The sequence below is a fragment of the Drosophila sulfurigaster genome, chromosome 2R, assembly GCF_023558435.1.
Source record: "Drosophila sulfurigaster albostrigata strain 15112-1811.04 chromosome 2R, ASM2355843v2, whole genome shotgun sequence".
Taxonomy (NCBI): Eukaryota; Metazoa; Arthropoda; class Insecta; order Diptera; family Drosophilidae; genus Drosophila; species Drosophila sulfurigaster.
Genome location: NC_084882.1, coordinates 27,969,240 through 27,987,026, shown reverse-complemented (window position 1 = coordinate 27,987,026; position 17,787 = coordinate 27,969,240). Strand labels below are relative to the sequence as shown.

General features: G+C 40.6%; 1 protein-coding gene across 5 annotated transcripts in view; it reads left to right on the top strand.

The window, feature by feature from the left end:
* LOC133836011 (cytotoxic granule associated RNA binding protein TIA1) overlaps window positions 1-17,787 on the top strand; it is a 77,084-nt gene that overhangs the window by 30,159 nt on the left and 29,138 nt on the right. The window contains exons 1-2 of one of the 5 annotated variants that reach the window (XM_062266266.1): window positions 1,602-1,910; window positions 3,825-4,911. The exons of 3 other annotated variants lie outside the window; for them this stretch is intronic. In XM_062266266.1, the coding sequence (XP_062122250.1) occupies window positions 4,413-4,911 (499 nt within the window). In that variant the 5' untranslated portion in view covers window positions 1,602-1,910; window positions 3,825-4,412. Of the gene's footprint in view, window positions 1-1,601; window positions 1,911-3,824; window positions 4,912-17,787 lie in introns of those variants that run through there. One more of the 5 variants, XM_062266267.1, reaches the window with a different exon arrangement.

Below are 17,787 nucleotides of genomic sequence, written 5' to 3'. Positions count from 1 at the left end.
ACTAGCTGCTCATACATCGTGATCTATATTGCGGTGTTTTACAACACTGCAGAGAGCATGCTGATTTTTCATAAAGTAAATATGAGAATAAATAAATAACTTTGCTCTGATTTAAGTAAATATTATATTTGTTTATATTTGTAAATGAAGAGTAGCTTTATATTTCAGACGTTAGTTTCTACTTAAATAAAGTTTTTGCTACGCACTATTCAACACTTAAATTATCACTTTACACTACCCAGCACTTAAAATAAGTTATTTGTAAGTACTATACAGCACTAAAAACTAATGTATCGTTATTGATACTATCGATAAGTGATGAAATAAGTTAGATCGCCAAAAATAATGCGCGTTTTGTGTGTTCTACGAAATTGTAAGTAATCTAAATATTGTTTAAGTGTTATGAAATTTAGAAAATATGGAAAGTTTTTGTTTTTAAGCAGCCTGTCGAAGATCCTAGCAGACCGCGACAGCGCGCAACTTTTAAGTGGCAGCTACTCTTGAGTCTCTTTCAACTATTTTGCCACTAAAATTACATTTGCATTTCCCGTCTTCTGCAAAATGACCTTGAAGTGCTGCCTGTGGCCATCATCATCGTCTCATCATCATCATTATTGCTTTCGCATGACCAAAGTGAGCCGAAAAACCATTAAGCCGCCAGTCTGCCACTTCTTTTTTGGCCACTTTTGGCCTTAGCCACAACATTTCTTCGAGCTTTCCTTCATGGCTTTGTGCTGGGTGCCCTGCTCCCTGCTTCCAGTTCCCGCATGTTTTTAATACGCTTTTGGGCTAAAGTAACAGTTGCTAAAATGTTTTCTATTGTTTTCACGCTCAACAAAAGGCAGACAATTAGTTTTCTTAAGCGACAAATCAAGTAGAAATTAAGTGGAGACGGGCGCAAGGCAGCAACGACGTGCTCAACACTCGCTGCCTTTGCGAGAAGGGTGCGTGGGTGCTGCTAGAGGAAGGAGAAGAGGGTGTTGGGTTGCTTTACATGGCGCGCGCGAATGATAACAAAACAAAAGTGGATTATTGGCTCTTGAGCGCATAAACAATAGCAATGTGCATATGTGTGTGTGTGTGTGAGTGGAATGTTTACATTTGTAGTTGTGCTTGTTTGACAGTCTATTATCATAAGAGACTGTTGTTATTCTTGTTGCTATTGTTGTTGTTGGCTTGAAAAGCGGCTCAAAGCATTTGCCGCAATTGTTGAAGCATGTCGAACAATGCAACACAACTCATTTATGCCACACGGGGCGTCACTTGGCTAACATTGAAGCTGCAGCTGATTAACAGACCCAAGATGTATAACACTTGCCATCAGCTACACTAGCCATAAAAGCGCATGAATAGCGGGAAATTCAAACTCAACTCGGCCATAATTCGTGTGTAGTTGGGACAGCAACCATTTCGAACTGAATGAAATGCGCATGCCTGAGCGAAATGTGACCCGAAGCTGGCTGGGATGACGAGCTGATTGCTCGGTGGATGCCACAGGACTCGGAGTGTTGGCAGCACGACAGCGGCGCCGGCAGAATAACGGTTTGGCCTATGCGGACGACGCGTTTCGACTATTTGTGAGACCGACGAGCGGGCTTCGCATTCAGTTTGAATTGTGTCCTCGTAAAGAAAGGATATTCGTTACATTGTTGTTAAGTTGTTATTATAATTTCCAAACAAAAAACCAACAAACTAACAAACCAAAGCAAAATCAACACAACCAAAAAAAAAAAAAACACTCGCAAAGCAAAAAAGCAAAAACAAAAACAAAATAAAACACCACGAAATAAAAACAACTTGAAGGCGGAAAATTCAAATATTAAAAAAGCGAAAATAAATAAATAAAACAAAAGTATTCCAAACTGACGACGCGTACAAAAATCCGCAGCAAAGGCGTCTGCGAAAATAAAGTAAAATCTACTTGAAAAGAAACAAGTTTTTCAAGAGTAGTACATTATTATTTTCGTTGAATGTTACACAGTTTTCTTTTAGTTCAAATGTTTGTTTGTTGATTTTGTTTGCAACTTGCGTTAATTTTTGTGAACTATCTTGCAAATAGTCGGTCAAAAATGAAAAAAACAGAAACTTGTGTCGAGAATCGTGAAAATTGTGTTTGAAATTATTTATAGCATACTTTTTGGAGCAAGTGCAGTTCAGTTGTGAGAGTTGTTTTCTGAGTGTTTTCAAGTGCTGGCAAAAATAACAATAAGCATTCAATATTCAACAATATTTATACATTTCTCCAGAAACTTAAACATTTAAGCTGAGCATCGATTTTAGTTGCTGGTTGAATTTACATAAAGGCGACAAAAAGTGACATTTTGTTCGCATGTATTTTTTGGTGCTGTTTCCTTTTTTTTTTTTGGCCACATTATGTACAGCAGGAGCAGCAACAACAGCGGCACACACACACACACACAAATACAACGGCAGTGGCACTTCGGCTTATGTGGCACATAAACCGACAACGAGCAGCCAATAAATGCTTTCAGCCAGCCATCGTCGACTGCCGCCCGACACAGTGCGGCCATATAAAAAAAAGGCCACTGCATTTGTGTGTATGAATCATACACACGCACACACACACACCAACACACACACACAACAGTTAGATGACAGCGAATGCTGTGTGTTGTACATTTTTCGTTGCTTTTTACTGGGTCTGTGTGTGTGTCTTGGCTTTCAAAAATAAAAATATAAGTTTATATTTATACATAACATTTGTTCGTCCGTCTGTCCGTCCGTCCGTCTGTCTGTGTGTCTGTCTGTCTGCTCATCCGTTGGCGCTATAAAAACCGGAAGCGTTAGACTGACGTCGACGTTGACGCCGACTGCGGCTGTGGCTGTGGCAGCGCCTGATCCTGACACTTGCCAACACTTGGGGCGTGCAATTTTTGGAGTTTTTCCCCGAGTTTTGTCAGTTGTCTGTTGTTTTTTTTTTGTGCTCTCTCCGTTCTTTGGCTTCTGTTGTTGTCTCTGGGGCGCGTCACTCGTAAAAAAAAGCAGCGCCTGTATTCAGCTGCTTTTATTATTATTGTTATAATATTTTCTTCTCTCGCGTTTCTGTTTTCGGCACTTTCATATTGCGTTACGCGCACTTTTCGCGTCTCTCGCATAATTTTTTAATTTTTGTTAGCTCACGCTTTTGCTTTTGCCTTTGTCTGCGTGGGGAATACACAATACACACGCAAGCACACACTCGCTCAATGCACAGCAAGCACACACAAATCGTAAAATATTAAATTTAATTTTTCAAATGATGTGTGAATGGCTTAGGCTTGATATACGATAATGGTTGTGCCCAGAATGTAATGTTTGTGCTCGAGCAACATCATAAAAACCTCGTGCATAAAATGTGCAATTACCCAAAAGATGCTTGCTGGATGTCGAGTTGCTTTACTCTTTTTTTCTTCACATTAAGAAAGGGTTATTCTTAGTGTTTGCATGATCAAATATAATTATGAATTGAGGAAGGGAAGATGAGAGATATGATTATTTCTTATTTGTGTTTATAATTCAAAACACACAAATAAGCTGAAAATGTTATCAAATAAAAATGCAAGATTATGCTTAAATTCTAGTAAATAAATTGAGGAATTATATATTTATTATTTAAAAGTATTTTTCATAACTTTTTAAATCAAAACAACATCCTTAATTAGTTGAACTTTTATTATAGATGATGTTAGCGTATTATTTATTTCTAAAGAAATTATTTTGTTGCATTATGTAAAAGTTTTATTATTCTGAAAATTTCACTTTTTATTTGTTAAACACAAACATATATATTAAGGCTAATTTAAAGAATCTTTTGTGTGTTTTAGCAAACAACACGAAAACCACATGAACTTTTTTTCCAAAACCAAAAATAAATAAATCTTATTGGTCTGTGATAAGTGAAGGTAAAGCAAAATTCAATAAAAAAAAACAACAACAAACAAAAGCAAATAAATAAAAAAAAGTTAGAACAAAAAACCGTAAAAATAAATGCGTGCAGCAACCGCAAAGAGAAACTTTTGAAATTAATAAAAATTTGTAGAAATCATTTAACGCATCAAATGATTTCCACGTAACATTGAACAAAGCGCAAACAAACAGCAAAAGCAAATAAAACAAGAAAAAAGGGAAAACAAACAAAACTACAACAACAGCAATTAAAAGTGCGGTTTCACACAAAAAAAAAAAACACAAAAAAAAAGGGAAAACAAAAATTATTTAGTAAAATTATAGCACGATTTGATGATAGACATCAACTGTGAGGCAGCACTTCATTAAACATCAAAGCGAATTGCGTTTAACCGCAAAACGTGAAACACCAACCGAGCAGCAGCAATCGAGCAGCAGCAGCAACAACAAAAGCAAATATCAGCAAAGAGCAACGCAGAGCACATTGCAAAGTGCAAAGTGAAAAAATGTTGGCAATGCCCACGCTAATGATGCCAGCAACAGCACAGATGACGCTCAGTGGCAAGCCGTATGAGACCAAATTGTTGGCCATCCATCAGACGCATTTGCAGCAACCGCAGCAGCAACAACAGCAGCAGCAGCAGCAACAGGCGCCAGCACCGCAGCAGCAACAGCAGCAGCAACAACACCAGGCGAGCGTTAAGCAGCAATCGCAGCAATCGTCGCAGCAAATGTCGATTATAACCACGCAGCAACAGCAGCATCCGCAGTCTCAGTCGCCGCATCAGCAGCAGCAATCGCAGCAGCAGGCTGTCGCTGCCGCTGCAGCAGCTGCCGCAGCCGCTGCCCATCATCAGCAGCAGCAACAGGCCGCTGTGGCAGCCGCCGTTTGTGCCGCCCAACAGCAGGCGGTTGCTGTGCAACAGCAACAGCAGCAGCAACAATATCAAATCCATTCGCAGCAACAGTCGCCGCAGCAAGTGCTCAGCGTTTCGCCTAAGCAGGGTAAGCAAAAGTTATTCAAAATATTTAAAATGGATAAGCGAATAAAATACTATTTTTAAGTAGTCCAAAGGGAAACAAATAATATGAAAAAATACTAAAGTATTTTTTTAATGATAATAACTGAGAATAAAAACTAAAGAACTTATATTTTTGGTAGTACAAAACAAATTAAATAATAATAATAATATAGGAATACAAACTGAAGAAAATATATTTGAGCAAACAAAAAAGACGAAATAATAATAAACTAAAGAATAATAAAGTCTTTCTTAGTGGTTTACAAATATATATAAGAATATTCTATCTAAAGAAATACTTACTAGGAATACTTACTGAAGAAATTTGTTTTAAAAAGTTTAAAAGGATACAAACATAAATAAAAAAAAATGTAACAAAGTTCTTCAAAGATAATAAATATAAAAGAATTCCAGGAGCATTAAACAGCTTAAAAGCTATTTAAAAAAGGCAAATCTTAATAAAAGAAAATAAATAGGAAAAATAACCAAAGAAAAAATTATTAAATAGTTTAAAAAGATACAAAAAAAAGTAAGAAGAAAATATCTTAGAAATACAATTAAGCTAGAATATAATTCACAGAAAAGCTTCACTACAATTTTAATATGTTTAGTGGTTCAAATACATCTTGAAAATTACATATTATTTGCATATTATGGCCAGCAACTTCTTAAGAAACGTATTAACTCCTCAACAACAAAAAAATGGCAACGATTTTACGATTCATGTTTCATCATCATAAATATAATTAGAGAGCATAACGCATAAGTTTTACGATCGCCGCCCGTAAATACAAAATAGATTTTTAGAGCAGCATATTGAGATACTTTTTGCTTTTGTGCGGCTATTAGTTGTTGTATTATTTTTTTTTTGCTTTTGGGGGAACAATTTGAACACACTTTAAGCGCACAGTTATCGATTTGTTTTTATTGAGCTATAGTCGGAATTTCACGAGTTGTTTTACGAGAGAGGCGCAGGCAGTAAGAGTTCAAGTAATGCTTTTTATGATGCCTCGTAAAAGCCAGCCAAGCCCATAATGGCTGTCTAATGTTATTTGGCCTCGACTCAAGACGTTGTCGGTGGGAAAGGCAAGTTTACTTTTTCACTTACGCCCCCCAGGCAACATCTTGAAGTCGAAACTAGCCAGGTAAAGGTAGGTATCGCTGTATACAGCTATCCGTGATGGCACAATTATAGTGTTTAGGTGTTTACTTACAGCTACTCGTAGTCATCGTAGTTTCTGTTGTTGTTTTTGTTGTTCTGGTTGTTGTGTTAAATCAAATAGAAATCAATTTGAAATTATTGACAATTTCCACTTTTGGCATTGGTTCAACGATTTGTGTGATACTGATTTCGATTTCGATTTTGATATTGTCATTGCTGCGACTACTAAACGAACGGCAAACAAACGAAAGGTAAACAAACTAATGTCGAGGCACGGCCAAAAGCAAATACATGCCACAAGCCAAAGGCAAAGCCAAAGCCAAGAAAGGTGTCGTGCGTGTGCTTTGCTATTTTTTGCTATGTGCAACGTCCACAAAGTGAAAACTGCACTAAGCAAACAGCTGGTAGACAGACAAGGGACAGCAAGCCAGCCAGACAGTCAGCCAGCCGGACTAGCAGACAATCAGACGACGCTGCCAATTGTGCCAAAGTTGATGGGCAGCGTGCAAAGTGTCGTATACGTAACATTTAAACGCACGTCCACACGTTTGACCAGCTGTAAGCTGGGACTAAAAGCAAACGAATTCAATGCGAAGTTTGAAGTTCGACGAAGAAAAACTTTTCTACTTTCTTTTGGGGTTCTTCGTGTTGTTGCGTTGCGGCAAATTTGTTTTTAAATTTGCGACGTCGAGTGTCTGTAGAAATTTTCAATTGAATTCGTTGTAAGATGCAGAAACAAATTGCAAAAAAAGTAGAGAAATGGAAAAGAGTGAAGCGAAAGGAAAGCAACAGCAACATCAGTTGTCGTCGCTTCATGTCCTTCCCAAAAAAAGAAAAAGAAAAGCAAACAGACTAACGCGCATTGCAAGCGACAACAGCAAGCAAAAAAAGGGGGGCAACAAGCGGAGATGGCAGCAACGAGGCAAGGCAAGGCAAGCGTTGAATTTGGCTTTATAAAGTGGCCCGGTGTCTGCCTCTGCCTTTGCCTCTTCCTCTGCCCAACTTGCGTAGTATATGTATGCTTGCATTGTCCTTCTTTGTTAAACTCTAAGGACATTGAATCAAATTTAATCCAACGCCTGCGGGTCCAAAGCGACACCTAAATAATTCAATTTATTTGGATTTTCAAATCGAATCATTGCCAAATATATTTTCATTTTTTGGATGTATTTTTGGTATGCAAATGATTTCGATTTTCATAATTTTTTTTTGCTATTAAAGCATCTCATTAATTTTGGCAGCTATTTAAATTAAAATGGACTATCGATTAAATAAATAGTTTGCATAATAGTATTTTAATTGTGGTGCTATAATAACGAGTTTCAAGTATGAAAAATCATTTAAAAATGAATACTATATACATTATACATATTCTATAATTCTGATGCTATATTGGTATATTAATATTTATGTTTATAGTTATAATAAATAAGTCAATAATCTTTAAAAATCTTTCACAAATAAGTCTCAAGTTTATGCTCTTAAAAGTCAGAAAAAAAGAAAGAAAAAATCTTATTTTTTAATTAACTTAAACTGTATAAGTTTCACATTTTATATTATATATTTAAAAGGTTTCTTTCAACTTTTATATATTTTAAATTATTTGTTGTCAAAGTTTAATTGCAAATAAAACAGAATTTGATAACATAGCTTAGACAATAATTGCAATTCCCCTTTTGCAGCTACAATTAATTAAATGCACCTCACTCGCTTTAGTTGAATAATAGAAAATGCCATCAGATCTGTCTGCTCAATTGCACACCCTTTCGAGTTAGTTTCCCTTCGTGTTATTCCCAGGAAACTAACCCACACATTGAGTGTGTCACACGCAGCCACTGCGATAATGTTGATGACAATTATTGGCAGGCAGCAGGCAGAAGGCAAAGCGAAGCTGACTGCGTTTTGTCGAGTCGCGTGGGCGCTGCCACGACGCAAGTTGTTGGCCATTATCGTCATTATTGCAGCCGTTAAGTACGTTTCAAGCCATTATCATTGTTGTAGTCCCTGTTCCAGGTCTTCTTCCTATTGCTCTCGCTCGTAGTTATGCTTTAAATATGCCCAGCATTTTTTCAGTCTGCCCATAGCTGATAGTTGTTGTTGTTGTTGGTGTTGCAAGTGGTCAATGGTTTTGAAAATTGAAAACCATATATCAATTGCCTAGACTAAGAGCATACTTTGCTGGCAGTCTCTTCTCCCCTCTGTCTCTCTCTCTCTCTCTCTCTCTCTCTCTCTTCCTTTCTGTGTCAGCCATTGTCGCTTTCAGTTGTCGTTGTTGTCTGGGCTGCAACTTCTTGCCGCTCTTTTTTTCCTGCACTCTGCCGTTGTTGCGCTTTTCTTATGGGCTTTCATTTATTTGCTATTAACCTGTCATTGTTCATTTTTATTATTGTGTGGTTTTTATGCTCGTCTGCCTGCCGAGTGCCCAGCTCCTGCTGCTGTTGCAGTTGTGTCTCGCGGCATTTTCCGGCACTTGGCACACTATGCACATGTGTCTCTCTCTTTCTCTTTCTCCCTTTCGCTGTGTGTGTGTGTGCGGCTCTTTGTGTGCGTGCAATAAATTGTTATTATCGCCACGATGCAGCATGTCGTCGTCGTCGTTGGCGTCGTCGCCGTTGTCGTTGTTGCCCTTTCTGAATGTCCACATCCTACAGCTCATCCGCATCCTCAACGCCGTCGACAGGCAATGCTAAGATTTATAACTTTTATTATTATTGAAGCTTACTCTCCGTTTAATATTTGCTGCATTTATCTGGGCACGTTTCAGCAGCACAGCAGCCCGGCAGCAGCTGAAGCTGAACCGCTCTCTTTTCTCTGCTGCGCTGCTTTTCATTTTTTATGGTTTATGACTAGAAAATCAATCATACGCCATGTTGACGCGACAGAGCAAACCTTTGCTCACCTCATCACATCATCGCAATGTCGAATCTGTCGCTGCAATGTTAATTTCTGTTAATAACATGCCCTGACATTCATTGATATCCACGTGACGGGTCAAAGATAGGGTTTCAGTTTGCCTGCAGGGAGTCACTAACGAAGTCCCAGCCATGAGCGGCTGATTGTCAAACAGGCAGCCATGATCAGCGCTCTAAAGTCCACTTCATTTAAGGGCAAAGACAACGACATCGAGAAGAGTGGTGGGAGTAGAAACAAGAGTGCAGGAGCTGGAGTAGAAACAGATTAGTATGCTTCTCGTGGCCAGAGACAACTGATGGCCGTTCATTTTCTGCAACGGACAGGATGTTCCATACACAAACGGCTGACGCCTTGTTATTAAGCGAGACGGGCAGTTTTTTGCGACCAGACAGTGAGGTAAAAGTTTTTACAGACCTTCCGACAGTGTTCTCTCGATTTCTTTTTATTTTTTAAATGCCTGCAAACAACAAGAGGGAAAAGCAACAGCAAAAGCAGCATAAGGCAGTTTGGACAGCCGGGATGAGCATACAACGACGTAGCTAATACTTTAGCAGCCGGATTAGGTTCAATTGGAGCGGGCAGCAAGGCAGGACATACAGCAGTAACGACAACAACAAAAATCTAAATCCCACTAAAGCAGCAAGCGAAAAAGAGACATAGAGAAAAACATAAGAGAGAGAGAGAGAGAGCAAGAGTGGGCGAAGCATGTGAAAGACTTTGGAACAAAACAAAACAACAATAAAAAAAAAACTGTACGCTTGTACACAGCATTAAAGTTTAAACGTTGGTAAATTCCAACAGCTTCCGCTTAGTTGGACAACATTGTAGAGACAATGGAGCACAAGCAGAGTACGTTGTCTGCATGCGTATGCCAGGTGCGTGTGTATAAGTGAGTGTGTGTGTGTGTGTGACAGGTGCAAATGTAAGGAGAGCTTGCAAAAATCGATCAAGCTGCCAGTTTATTAATGAACTTCGATCTGCTCAGCAAAAAGCATTGCATACTTTTCAGCATGCTGCTGTTCAGGATCAACGCAAAAACGTTGCATACTTTTCAGCATGCTACATTTCAGGATCAACGCAAAAAGCATTGCATACTTTTAAGTGCTGCGGTAAAAGTGCTGGCTGAAAATTGAAAACAAAAAGCGCTGCACACACACACACACAGACACATACTCCGACGAAAATACACACACATACACATTGATGTACGTGGCAATATTTTGCTCCAGCTCTTTGGCGACCACCTCGTCACGGCTGATCAATATTTTATATGCAAATTTTAAATGTCAGCAAATATTCATGTTGTTTCGTCTGTTTGCCGTGGCGCAAAAATAAAATCGATGCTGGCCACGGTCTAGCAGCAGCACCGCTTTAAAGCCGCCACGATACGCTCGAGGTCATCTTGGGGTCATGCAGACAACAACAACAGGAAGAGCAGCAGTAACTGACAGAGCAAGCGAGAGAGAGAGAGAGAGCGATGCCTTGAAGCCATTTTGACATTTGGTCGCAGTGCGCCTTTGTCTTTGGCGTTGACATAGCAACAAACCGACACCATTCACCATCCATTGCAACAGTGGTTTGCTATCTGCTGCCGCTGCTGCTGTTGTTGCTGCTGTTGCTGCTGCTGCTGCTCTGGCCACATTTGCACAATGCTGCCGCGCATATGACATTGTCATTCCTCGCTGGCTGGCCCGACTGCCTGGCGGGGTTTTGTTGGCCAGTCTGCCTGCTTACTGAGAGCGTAGCACTTTTTTAAAATGACTAACGGCAGCTGCGGTAGCTGCCAGCGGTCACACACACACACACATACAGAGACAGAGAGAGAGAGAATGAGAGGGAGCACAAACCCACAAAGCCACATCCGTCTGTGCTCCACACAGCTTGGCCTTTGTTTCGCAGCTGCTCTGCTCTGTTGTGTGCTGTGTGCTGTGTGCGATGCGGTGCCGTTTGGCCGTCGTCGCAGCTCGTTTGTTTGCCGCGTGACCAGCCAAACAAGCGGACCCCACAGACCAAACAGCAGACCAGCAGCCAACCAAGCCAACCAACCACTCTCCTCGAATTCTCCTTTTGGTCCATTGCTCCTTTGTCTCCTCAGTTCGTTGATTTGTATATTTCGTGGCAGCATAATTTATTGATTGAGTGTTTGGTCAGTCTACCGCTTTTCCCGTTTTCCCGCTCTTCCGCTCGAACCAATATTTTTCTGTTCCTCTCCCCCCTTTCTATTGTCACTGCGAATATTTTTCAGCGCGCGGTTTTGCTGCTGTCGTCCTTATGCTTCTTCCCCCTCCTCTCCACTCTTCTCTTCTCTCGTTTTGTTTTTTTATGTTTGCTTGCCATTTCCCAATGGCAGCCAGCTCTGCATTTGGTTTGATTTTGTCAGCTTCGCTTTGTTGCGCTTTTCACCAGCTCTTTTGCCTCTGCTGTTAACTATGTTTTCCATCCATCTCCTCCTCCTCCTCCTCCTGCTCCCCGCTAGTCTGTGATGCTGAGCTGTCCCCAGCAGCGCTAAAAATTTAAATTGGTTTGTTTTGTATTGCGGCTGCTTCTGTGGCACCTCGAAAGCAGCTTCTGCTTCTGCTTCTGTTTTGAGCTTCAACTCCTCTGGCTGCTCTGCTGCTCGTTTAGTTGGTGCTCCTTCTGTTTTTTAGCTGCGCTGCCATAAAATTGCAAATTGCAATTCGTCGCCATGACTCGTTGGTCTGACACTGCCTCCGTTCCTTCACCTGCTCTTCACTCTTTCAGCTGGCACACAACCACAGCGCCTGCTGCAAGATGCCTCACTGTCGCACGTTGCGCATCGTTGACAAAGTTACGAAACTGTGGTAAATTTTATTTGAATTTCCAATGCAGCAATTCCATCTGCAGCTCCTCTCGTCGCCTCCTGCTTGTATTGTTATTGTTGGCCAGCTCGTTGCGGTTAGGAAGCGTTGATGAATGAAGTGCAGTTAACACTCCCCACAAAAAGTGTTGCCGCGCTTTGGCTTTGGCTTTGCTTTTGATTTGTCGCCCACTTGCAACAGCAGTAGAAGCCACAGCAGCAGCAGCAGCTTGTGTTGCGTACCAATTAATCATGGCCAGCAGCGTAACGTGGCTCAAATTATTGGGCCAGCGTCGACTGAAATACAAGATTGGATGCCATTATGTCTTGTCGGCCGCAAAAAGCTAAGCCAAGCGAACAATTTTTAATCATATCATGGATCAGTTCGGTTTTTCCCTTCCTTTATGCCATGTCAAACTTGTTGAGGCCGTCGTCCTGCTCGAGGCTGAAGGAGAAACCCGCATCAAAAGCACGAACAAGACAACGCAAACAAGAGGACAACATGTCGAGGCTGAGCGAAGGGCGCGACGTTTGGGAGGTGTTGCCAGTTTAATGATAACAATAAAACAGAGCGCCAAGCACAGGGCATCAATGTCACAAGAGCCTCGAAGAGAAAGTGTGTGTGTGTATGTGTGTGTGCTGTTGGCAACCAGCAACTTTCTTTTTTCCTTGTGGCAACCTGTAAATATGAGGGGTTGCCTTTCCTTTTGAAAAATTGCGACAGCAGCAGCAGCCTTAAATCAAAAAATTATATTGTCATACGAGTATAGGCAGTTCTCCCTACCTCCCAGCCCCTTCCCTCAACCACCCCTCTACACATGCGGGGCAAGAAGAAGACTGTCAGATTGGCTGACTAGGAGCCATAACAGGAGCAACATGTTTGCTGTACACCCCCCAAGTTTGGGGTATTTGGGGTTCTACAAGTGATAAAAGTGATAGCAAAAGGGAGCAGGCAACTTTCGTGGCAAGGAGCGGGAAGCAACCAGCAGCCGTGGATGGTAAAAATTAATTTATAATAGGCATCCTTTATGAGATGACAAGGATGCTGAATAAGATAATGGCATCAACAAGCAGCCAGCTGGCAGGATGAGCAGACAAATGGCGCGAGCACCAAAAAGGCGTAGACTTTCCTTTCGCTTTCTCTGGGAAAAGAATGTTGTTGTTGTTGTTGATGTTGTTGTTGCTGCTGTTGCTTTCGAGGGCGTTGGTCGCATGTTTGGCAAATAACGAAATTACTTATCGCACAAGGCGAGACCAAAAAGCAGCAACAACAATCACAACAACAGCAACAGCAGCTACATCATAAGATGATGCTTGTAAGCTGTTGCTAATAAATATTTAAAAATGTTTTGCTCTTCGCTTGCTTCACATGAAGCAACAACAATTCGCAGATATATGTATGTATGTGTGTGGGTGGAAAATGAGAAAATGTGATTTGTTGGCAGCGCTTGGCGCTTGCCAAAAATCAAAGTACAACAACCTGAAGTGGCTGTCTCAAGTGTGAACAGATAGTTAATTATGTAATCGAAGAAGGGGACACTCTTCGGCTAAAGGTAATAGAGAGCAAGGATATTGATTATAACCCGCACTTAAACTTAGAAATTTAATTGATTGTTAATATGTTAAGGACAAAAAACATATCTTTTTTTATTAAATTATTATTTTTATTTTTAAATTTAATGTTTTGAGAGACAGTTTGTAATAATAATAATAAATGAATCCTAAAAATAAGTAATTTCAGTGACTGTTCATATTTAAATAATATACATTATAAAATATATTTTTAAATTTTATGCGTCAATAGAAGATTGAAGAATATATATATAATATCTAACGTAATTGGATTGACTGTTCAAAATGATAGAAAACAAAGACTTATTCATAATGCACATTATCAAATTTTATTTTTTAATATAATGCTTTAATACAGAAATACAATTTAATGCTTAAATTTTATGTTGTATCCCCTTTCTGATTTGTTATAATACTCGTTATGTTTGTTGAGACAACAAATATCATTCGCAATTGTCAGTGTAAATCATTCTAAATTACTGTAGATTTCTTGCAAACTGATTAATCTAATTGAAGTCTCGAGCGTGTTTGCCATTTTGTGGGGTGGCAATTAGAAAGTGCTGCACAACTTATCAGTTTAATTTGAAATTTATGTTTCACTTGGCTATCTGTAAAATGAAGCCGGCTCATCTCACTTGTGCTCCTTCTCTCTGCATCTCTGCATCTCTCTCTCGCTCTCTCGTTCTCAAGTTTCGAGACATTTATTTAATGCCGCACCTAAGCATTAACCTGATACGAGGTATCGTTGCACAAACAAAAATAAGTACATGAAATATATGTACACACACACACACACACACACACACGAGTGTACCTGGGCTCATAAATGAGCAAAGATACGAGCCTGATAAAGGCAGAGGCAATAAAAAATATTTTATGAGCAAATTATGTTTATTAGCGCGTCAAAATGTCAACATTATGCATGACAAAATACATATTAAAGAAAATATGAAATATGAAGCGTGACATTAAGTAAACTTGGCACCCACACACACACATGCAGAGAGTGAGCGATATACAGACAGTACACAACAATAGCTGGCAAACGAGCAATAAAAAAAGTGTTGCATACTTTCTGGCGGCCAATTTAAAGCGAAAGTGTGCAAAGCTAAAAATACGCTCATATCACTTCGTTGACTCGAGCTTCAATATTTCGTATGGCTGTCGTATGGGTCAAAGTGCATATGGTGCTTGTTGTTGTGCGGCCTTGTCTGTTGTCTACTTTGTGGTGCATGGCATGGGCAACAAATATAATTCGATTTGCTGCCAGCAAAAAGGCAAACATGCATACGGTCGGTATACACACGCTTCGAATATGAAAATCGTTTGGAGCACAAAAAGCTTCTATTTTTTTTCTTGTATTATTGCCAGTCGAAAAAAAAGTCAAAACCGGCAAAGCCAACGAACCAAAAGCAAAGCGCAGCAAGAACAACAAACAAGTAAATTACAAACAATGTTGCAACGATGCCACACGATGCATGCTAAACGTATAATACACAATGACAAAACGTTGCCTCCAACCAGCGAAAGCAACCCCTTTCTCTCATATACGAAAGATAGACAGAAATATACACACACACAGCAGCAGCGTATAAAAATAGTTGATGCCAACGATTGCCGACAACGACGATGACGACGAGCGCAGCGACTAAAGACGAACGACTCCACAGCCACAGGGAATAGTCGTAGTCGTAGTCGCAATCGTTGCGACTGCAATTGCAAAAAGCAAAGCAAAAGCAAAGGCAAAAGCAGGGCAGCTGGCAACGCGCATGACGCGACTGCTCCAGTCGTTGGACTGGCTGGACTGCCTCACTGCCTCACTGGCTCACTGGCTGGCGGGCAGACAGGCAGAAAGACAGAAAGGCAGGCAGGCAAACTGAGAGGCGCAGGCGGAAGCTGACGAAATGTTGCCGATGCGCTTTGCTAACGATGTGGGCAAAAACAACGCAACGCCTACGATGTTGCAGCAGCAACAACAACAGCAACATCCACAGCAACAACAACTATAATGCCAGCTGCAGTTGTCCAAAGTTGCTTTCTCCACCTTCAGTCAGCTTTTGCTCGCCTTTTTTTTAGCCGTTGTTTTTTGTTGTTGCCACAAGTGGGTGGGGGTTGCATTATCTACAATTGTGTGCGTATGTGTGTGTGTGTGTGACGTTGTTGCGTTTTTATTTGCAGCTTTCTATTTGCTGCTGCTGCTGTTTCGGCTGCCCCACTCATCGTCGTCGTCGTCATCGTCGTTTGGGCGCAAAACTTTTAAATTAGAAATTTTTGTTAGTGGCAACTGAAGAGTGTGTGTGTGTGTATGTGTGAGTGGAAAGGGGGAAAACGAAGAGGAGGGCAATGAGCAGCTACTGCCTGGCACTCAATAGTTTTTTTTTTTGTGCTCCTTCTGCTTCTTTGTTGTTGTTTTTTGTTATATACTTTGTTAGTTGGTTAGTTTTTGTTTGCTACTCCAGCAGCAACAGCAACAGCAGCAGCAGCAGTTGTTGTTGTGGTTTCCATTGACACTCGCTAGTTGCAACTATTAATTTTTAATTTTTTTCTTTCCCTTTTTGTTGTTGTTCTTGTTGTTGTTTTTGGCTGCTGTCGTGTGAAGCATTTTGTGGCTGCTGTTTTCAAAGGTTCGAAATTTAAAGTTTTTAATGTAATTTGGCAGATCGCTTAAGTGTTTGCTGTTGATGTGGTTAAGGCGTAAAGTGTTTGCCATTCAGCAGCTGCTGGCCAGTTGAATAAATCGATTAAAGTGTCTGGGATTTAATATTGTTCAGCGTGTACAAAGTGGTAATATAAAGAGTGGGAAGCTGTTTGGGTATTACAATTTAATTGAATTCTAAATATATAGAGACAGTTTATGGTAGATAAAGCATTTCAGTTGAACACCTTTTGCCTTTAATAATAACTTAATCTATTTGCGCGACAGCACAAAAGCCAACTCCCATTTACCTCGAACACTTTTGCTTCAATAGGAAAATGCGGCACAGTTATTTCCAAAACTTAATTCGATAGAATTTTCAGCGTTTTTATTTAGCAATTCTCCCCAAGAAGAAGTTGTTATTATCTTTTATTTGCGGAGCAGCAGCAGCAGCACCAGACGATGAGTTTAACAAAAGATGATGTGATTGAATTTACTTCACCCGCAGCTCGATCTGTGGCGAAAGCCAACAACAGCAGAAAAAAAGTGGGAGAGATAATTTGAGCAGTAGGCGTCACCTAATGGCATTCCGCAAATTGTTTGTTGAATAAAAGTGAGGCAAGAAAGCCAAGTGAATGGAGGCCTAGAGTTCTTTCCTTTCCTTTCATTCTTTTTTTCTTTTCGTAAAATGCTTGTTAAAATGCCCGACTTCTGGCCGGGTCCAAGGCAAAAAAAAAGGTTGTCATGCTGCCAAGACGAGCCAACGACAACAGCAGAGCAAAAAAAAAAAACAACAACTTAATACCCAGCTGATGCCTATTAAGCACAGCATTTGTGGCACCCACCAACCAATCTCAAACCTCAGCCTCCCCCTCTTCTGGTCTGGCCTCTTTTCTGCTTGAGGGGGCTGCGTGTGTTTTGCCTTGATTTTGAGGCTGTGATATTTTCATTTGCTTGATTTGTTTTGGCATAATTTCGTATCGACTTTCGGGGATGCTGCTCGCTAAATTATTGTGCACTGAAATTCCGGGTTTTTCATGAATGTTTGCACAAGTCTCGCACTGTTTGTGTGTGTGTGTGTGTAAGTGTGTGGTTGGCATTGGCAAACCGCAAATCAGCAGTTTTTTTCGTTTCAGTGGTGTCTTGCCTAGTCTAGGCGGCTCTGAATAATGACCAAGCTCGCACACATTAAGCATACGCCCCATACACTCGTATGGGGTGCCGCCAGTCAAGTGACGACGCACACGTAGCAACAATAATTTCAGCTAATTGCTCTCTGAACAGTCATTTCAATGCGAAATGAATTCTGTGCATTCTGCGTCCATTCCCACACACACACACACAAAAAAAAAAAGAATTTGGGGCAGAGGCAATTCATTTTGGGTTGCAACGTTCGTCGTGGTCGTCGTCGGTCCATTGACCAAAAAGCGGACAGTCAGTCTGGGGTAGTTGTAATAAAATTACGTATACGCAGCGTGCACGGACTGCCGGGCTGCATATGAAAAACGAGTTTGTCCGTGAATGCAAAGTGCGGGGCGGGAACAAAGGGAGAGGATCACACACTAACGAGTGGTCCGTAACACAATAACAGACAGTTGGAATAGTTGTTGCCTCGACTAGCCAGCTAGCTAGCTGTTAGCTGCCTGACTTTGCCTGTGTGCTATGACTTTCATTGCCATTCATATCTAATCGCAGTCCATTTCCCCGCTCCGCCTCTGCACGGAAAGAGAGAAAAAAAATTAAATTTGTCTCTTGACTG